At 41.6% G+C, this 7,277-nt stretch overlaps 1 protein-coding gene across 1 annotated transcript; it reads right to left on the bottom strand.

Annotated features, from left to right (window-relative positions):
- Positions 1-3,393: 3,393 nt before the first annotated feature.
- Positions 3,394-5,566, bottom strand: LOC122024441 (protein SHORT INTERNODES-like). Its single transcript, XM_042583072.1, has 2 exons — positions 4,324-5,566; positions 3,394-4,172 (listed from the first exon to the last, which is right to left on the bottom strand). Exons 1-2 carry the CDS (start codon positions 4,775-4,777, stop codon positions 3,838-3,840), a joined length of 789 nt encoding a protein of 262 aa, XP_042439006.1. The 5' UTR covers positions 4,778-5,566; the 3' UTR covers positions 3,394-3,837.
- Positions 5,567-7,277: the final 1,711 nt, after the last annotated feature.

Below are 7,277 nucleotides of genomic sequence, written 5' to 3'. Positions count from 1 at the left end.
GAAGTCAAGTCTTTAGATCTGTAGCTGTCAGTAACTTTTAATATTTGTATCTATTTTGTAATCGAGATATACTTTGTAATAATGCAAATTGATAGTGGATTTCCCAACAAAAATACTCTCAAGTGCGGACCTTGGAGTAGGAGTCGTCACATGCTCTGAACCAAGTAAAATTTGGCTTTGTTAACATTACTTGTTTCCAGTCCCTTTTAATTCCTCTGTAATTTCTCTATTGAGTATTTTATGAAAAACGTGAAAAGTCACGAGTGCTATCCCCCCCCCCCCTCCTCCTCCTCCAGCGCATCGATCTTATACACTGTCCACTTCGAATTTACAATCTTCTTCGTACTAGGTTGTGTAGCTAGTGGACCAATGCTAATGTCAAGCTTCTCTGATGCATCATTAGCTTCTCGGCTATCAATAGAGTATAGAGAAGGCTCCTTTTCCATGGAATAGTAAGTAACATGGCTGTGTTTAGGGATATGATCATACCATGTTTGATTCTGCTTGTATACTGCGTGCTGTTCTACAAACACCAGTAGCTTTTCTTCTACCATAAAGGATGAATAAATATGAAGAACAAATACCTGATCATTTGGTGGCTCCATGGTTATCTTTTGGAAGGAACACGGGTCATTCAATGAATTCTTATCACTATAGATGATGATGGTATCAGCTGAAGACATGTTAATGTTGGGTAAGCAGTCATGGTTGTTAGTTAAGAATAGAGTTCTACCATGTGTCTTATCTTTGAAATTGTTTCATATGTTCAGCTTCTTTGACATAATAAATTCCTGGTTCACACACTCACAAGACTCAACACCAATTATTGAATACAAATTTGTAACTCTTTGTATTGATGTGCGTTTATAGCTTGCAGTAAGATCAAATTGTCAAAATAATTTAGTGTCACTAGAAGTTGTATTTGAAGGGTCCCGCTTGCTGCTATCATAAGAAGAAGAATCTATACTAGATTTATTCTAAAAAATGAGATCATTAGAATGGTTTTTAATGTGTTTCACGGATCCATCTCCTCCAAGATCGAACCACAAAATGGAGAGGCCATAGAACCCTAAAAAGGAAGCCAAAGCTAGGCATAAATGAAAGTCTAAAGGTGTTGTTATACTCTAGATATGAGAGGGGTCTAGCCATCTTGGAATTAATACAATATGCGAGCTGAGGAGGCAAATTCAACCTCAAAACAAGGTCAATTTGTTGCTGGGTATCTTCCATATGTGGTAATCTAGGAGGAAGATCTTTTGTAATAAATTCAGCACAGTCTGAAAATAGTTACTACACCTCATCAACTCCGTCATCATTGTATATCATATCACAAATATCTTCAGTCTTGCCTTTCAGGTATTTGTCAAATATTCTACAATCAGTTGCTTGATATAATTTGATAAAAAGTTCAGAATTACCTAGTTGGACAAAACATGAATCCAGAATGAATAAAGGATCATCTTCAAGTACTTCGTCCGCTCCATAATCATCATATACTAGTTTAATATTTCCTTAGTTTTGTATAGATCATGCTGAGTAAACTCCTCCATATAATCAATGATTGATCTAGCATCTTGCCTCAATGCATGAAGTCGTTGAAACAAAGGTTGTGGGAAACCAAACGGAAGGAATTGTCTGTCTATCTTCCTTTTCATTTTGTTCCAATCAGTGATTTTGATTTTGCCTCGTCTTTTACGTGATTGTCTCAATTGCTCCCACTATGTTGATGCTTGACCCTTGAGTTTGATGGAGACCAATTTTATTTTCATATGATCGGGCATCTTCAGAGTAAAAAAATCTACTCCACTTCATTGATCTAATCAATAAATTCTGTTGCTTATTTTGTACCAAAAAGCTCAGGTAGATTTACTTGAAATCCAAGGTCTCTATGATGTTCTTAGATTTTAGTATAATTGAGATAGGAATCTTTGAAAGAAGAAGAAAAAATCTAACGATAATGAACGTTACGATCTCGGTGTCAAACTTCCTTAATCTGAACCTGCCTGTCACAATCACCACAATGTTCTCGCGTCGCTAAATGCTAGGTTAACTCCGAGAGTTGTCTCTGTAGATCTTCAAGCATCTTGTGTTGGGTACTATGATCATGGTGCGAGACTTCCTCATTTGGAACCTATCTGTTGCAACCACGACTATGTCCAGGACGACCCTTCATTGGAATTTAATGAGCTTGATACTAACTGACGCTGAGCAAAATATGTATATTATTCTAGGACGTTAAGTCGCAAAGAGATTAACAAGAAAACAAGAGAGAGTAACATAAAAAAAGGAATAGCCGAAATTAGGCTTAAACTTATTATGAAATTAAGAGCGTAAAGAAAAAGAGATGTAGCTGTAACATGATAATATCAAAATAACTTGTCTTAAACATCATCTAATCATAGGTTTATATAACTCTCAAAATCTTCAAAAAAAATTTAAACAAAAAATTAACCAACAAGACTTAGTCTCCTAAAATTAAGGGATTTAAAAAAAAAGTCTGTTTAAAGGGTTCGCTAGGGTTAAAGAATAAGGATAAGGCCAGCTATAATTACGGAAAAAATTAACAAAACATAATAAAAACAGATAACAAATTAAGTAAACCCAAAAAGATGTAGATCCAAATCTCCCTCAGCCCATGCCGTGTTTGCCAGCATGACCAAGCCATGTTGGGTTCGATTAGGCCTTGTTGTCGTGCCTTGTCTTATTACATTATATGAAAGATCAAAATTTAATGAAGAATAAATAAACACATATACACTAAGCATAATATTAAATATTATAGGACTGGATACAGAAAAAAAATTATAGGAGAGAATCATTATATTATATTTTATGAGTGTCACAGAATTTTAAAACTTTACTATTATGTGTATATCATGATCTATTAAACCATTGCACCCAAAAGTGAACGAAGTGCCCTAGCTTTGCTAAATCAATGCAGAAAAGAGTGACAATAAAAAAAGAGAGAGTAACAAATAGACAATAAATTAAGGATCTTTCACGTATATTTTATTGGTTCATTCCTAGAATGCTTTACTCCTTCGTGCTCTAAATCTCACTAATGTTTGAACATTGAAATGTTAATAGTCAACGAATCTCACACCTTTCATTTTTGATTACCCCATACAATTCTCAAGAAAACATGGTTACATCTAAAATAAGTTTACAGAACAATCCTAAAAGTGAATTGGTATAAATGCTTTCATCTCGAGTGTATCAATACCTAAATTATTGAAAAACCTTCTTCATCTTGAACAACTTTAATTCTCTTCTACTTTCTTATATACTGTAACGGGGGCCATCAGAAATCAATGAGGATATTGACTTATAAATGTTTTCTCTTTGTTTAGTAATATATATTTAACAACATGTGTTGATTTATTCTTCTAAAATATAGTTCTAAACAATTACATTTGTGCTATATACATAGTTTATTCCCTACTGTACATATATGAACACTAAACAGAGCGCACACAGCCATCCTAGAAAATACAACATGAATAAATTATATGATAGCTAACAAGAGCATATATAGTTCATACAATCTAATTACTGTTAGTGTTTCTTCTTCTCTCTGTCTTCATTTTTGAAGCATTTCAGACTTTCAGAGCTTGAGCAGCCAGGGCAGCCTGGCAGCATTCATCCATGCCCTAATCTCACCACACTCTCTGCATTAATTATATTGATGCGCGCGCGCGCGAGAGAGAGAGAGAGCTTCTTGTACAAAGGAGTGGTCGATCGCCGATCCCCATGCATGGTTACTTGGTTTTAAAACGCCATTTTTGTGGAATGATTAATGGAACTGTTCGTGCTAGAAGTAGTGTTTTGATTTATTGATCAGGAAGGCCTTTGTTGTTGGGGGAAGAACGGCAACGAAGAGTCGGCGACGAGGGCGGTGAGGGGAGTCTGGTATGCGTCGAGGAGCTCCGGTGTGGAGGTGGCGGCGAGGGTGGCAGAGGAAGTGGATGCCTCGCGGGCGAGTTTGGAAGAGGGGAGGTCGCTAGCGGCGCCGTGGTCGTAGAGGATGCCTTTGAAGAGGTGGCCGGCGATGCGGACGGTGGTTTGGTATGCGTACTCTTCGTCGGCGTCGTCGACGGGGCTGACTCGGACGCAGCGGAACATGGCCTCGGTGTTCAACTCCGGTGGGAAGATTTCGGAGTCGAGGGTTGCTCCTGCAGTTGGAATAAAAAAAAAAAAATCCAATTTTTGTATGTTTTAGTCGATCGATTATCGAGATGTGAATTAAAATTAAAAAAAAAAAAATCAATCAAGGGAATAATTAGTCGAGTTTGGGTGATCGGAGTGGGAAGTTCGTTGTAGTACCAAATGTGGTGGTGACGGCGGTTGTGGCGGTGGTGGAGGGGACGATTTTAAGTGTTCGCTTGGAGGTTCTGCAGCCGGCGGCTTGATGCTGCCGGCGGTCGCGGCGCCTGGCGGCGGGGACCCACGTGCTCTTGATGTGAGTGGTGCACTTGAAGCCGCGGTTCATGCAACAGATGCGACAACGGAGGTGGGCGCATTCCTTCTTCGCCTTGTTGCCGCAATCCTGACAGCTCTGCCCCCCGTCGCCATCGATGGCGGCTGAGCCCGCAAGCGGCAGCTCGTGGGGGAAGCCCGAGTACTGCTGCTGCCGCCATGTAAGCTCGAAACCGCGAGTGTAAACATTACCTTCCATGTCGTCGCTCCGGCTACGACCTCCGCCGTAGAGGAAGAAAGCCTCCGTCGTCGGGGGCTGCTGTTGACGCCCGCCGCTTCGGAAAGGGAATCCAGCCGCCATGATCTCTTCTTCCCCTTCTCCCACTCCGATCAGCCTTCTAGCTAACACATCAATTGCCAGCCGGCTTTTCTTCTCTAATCCCCACCGTCGCCGGAGCAAAGCGCTAAAACAAGTGCAAACTTTCCAGAGAAAAAGACGCGATAATGAACACTCTTGCTGCTGCAAGAACCCGTTCTCCTTCTACTTCGCTGCTCTCCCTATTCTTCACTGTCGCCGTAGCAAAACGCCATTAAACTTTAGACGCTATAATGATCACTCTCACTTCTGCAGAACTACACTTACTTCCCTCTTCCTGATCCCCGCCGTCGCCGGAGCAAACCACCATAAAAGAGCAAATTTTTCGCTCCTTCCTCTACTCCACCGCTTGGTAACACATCAATTCGTGGCGTTTTCTTCCTAAAACCGTAAAAAGAATTGATCTTTGCAGAGAAGTAGGCAACAGAACGATCACTTCCTCTTTCTCTCTCGATGTTTTTTTTGGGGTCTGCAAGTCGAAAGCAGCAGCGGCTGCGTCTTCTCCTCTCTCTCTCTCTTCAGGAGCTTCGATTTCTTCGGGAAGACTAGCAGTTTGAAAGAAAATGAAAGAGAAGGATCTACTGCTGCGACGCCGCCAAGGAGACGGCTTTGTCGTTGCTGCTTCTGCGGCCGCCTCGATCGGTGATTCATTCACTGCTCTGCTGCGCTCTTCTTTCCATCCCTTTACCAATCCCCATTCGCCTCTTCTGCTTCCTCCTCTCTCTCTCTCTCTCACTATCAGCCACTGTGTGCGGGGTGGTGCGGGAAGGGAAGCGCAATAATGAATTAATTACCTCGCCGTAAATGTAACTGAGCAGGGGATTTCGACGTGAGACGGAAAGGTCAAGTTGCACTGCTATTCGAAAACGATGGGGCATGGCCATCGCCATGTCTCCATCATCTTAGAATTTGGAGAATCGACGAACGATCGAAATAGAAAAATGAAGTCTTATTTTTATAAATATATAGCTTGATACAAAATTCCATCTGTATAGCAAGAGGTAAGGTAACTTAATAACAGTGTACGCTACATTCAGCTCGATCATTGGAGGTGCCCTTTCCCCCCACGGGCGGGATCAACTGGTTATGACATGGATTCTTGCAGCATGAGTCGAGAGGTCGAGGGTCTGCGGCAGCAAATGCGATAACATCAATATCTGTCCGTGCTAAACACCTGAGACCATCATGTCATAGCCGGGCCCGTATTCACCGTGATTTACTTCCTCTCATACTTGTGGGGCCGGGTTGAGGGGGCCGGTTGGCGGTTCCAACCTTTGCAGCATTGGAGGTGCCCTTTGGAAGAGGAGCATTATGTGTTTTAGAGGGTGGTGTGGGGTTAGCTCGCTGTCTCCATCGTGCAATTAAATATAGTTGCGAGTTAAGTTGGGGATGGTGTGAAGGACAGGTGGTTAGGGGAGAAGTGATTCAAACAGAACCCTAATTGAAGATGAGAACTGTGGTCTACTGGCTCTTTGATTGTTGTTGCGGTCCAAATTATGTTGTCGGTCCAGTCGAAACATTTTCCTTTATTTTTAGATGAAATCAATTTTTATAGATGAATCTACGGAAAAATATAATGTAACGTTAACGTAGCCGATTTGAATGGCCGTATGGGGGAAATACACTGGCAACTAGTGAAATAACAAAAGTAGCAACACAGCAATGGAACTGATCCGACGACGGAGGCAATAATTACTACATTATTTTAGGGATGGATTATTTATTCCATCATTATCAGTGATGAATAATTTGTTCGTATCATGATTAGTGATAAAATATTTACTAGTTATTAATTATATAATAAAATTTAAAAAATTAACTGATCATTGATGACTAAATATTTAATTCCATTAGTAATAACGACGGATTAAATATTAGCCGTTGTTAATAGCAATGGAGTAAATATTCCGTCGCTAAAATCGAGAAAATATAAAATTTCTAGCCCCATCGATCTTGCATTCATGCGATCAATCTCCCTTCTCTCTCACCCTCTAGTGATCCTATCTGACGGTTGTCCGTGACATCTCCAGTGAACTTCGTCTCCGACCCATCCTCTCTAGTGCGTCCTCTCCAGCGTTCCTTAGCGTGTCCTCAACAGCGGCATCCAATGGCCTCAGCCTTGTGTCTAGCAAGCTCAGTCTCGTCTTCGATCTCCTCAGCACTCTCTCCAGCGTTCTCGAGTCATTGGTGCTCTCCAGCATTTGCAAGTCAGTGTGCTTGAGCTCCTTCTCCTCACTATGATCCAGCTTCTCTCTAGAATCCAGCTCCTCTCCAGCGTCACTATGCCTTAGCTCTTCGTCGTCCACGAGCACTCCTTCGAGCATCGTTTGTTTGCTCCTCTCCGTCATAAGATAAAGTTTTGGTGATCTCAGGTCGTGTATGCTTGAGAGGCTGCCTATGGCCTCACGTTGTGCGCGCGAGGTCAGATTTGCTTCCGAGGCTGCTATGCTTGCGAACTCACTGTGCTAGTGAGTCCAGCCAATCC

Source organism: Zingiber officinale, chromosome 9B (genome assembly GCF_018446385.1).
Source record: "Zingiber officinale cultivar Zhangliang chromosome 9B, Zo_v1.1, whole genome shotgun sequence".
NCBI classification, from domain to species: domain Eukaryota; kingdom Viridiplantae; phylum Streptophyta; class Magnoliopsida; order Zingiberales; family Zingiberaceae; genus Zingiber; species Zingiber officinale.
The sequence above is the reverse complement of the archived record's forward strand: the minus strand, read 5'-3'. Positions and strand labels throughout refer to the sequence as shown.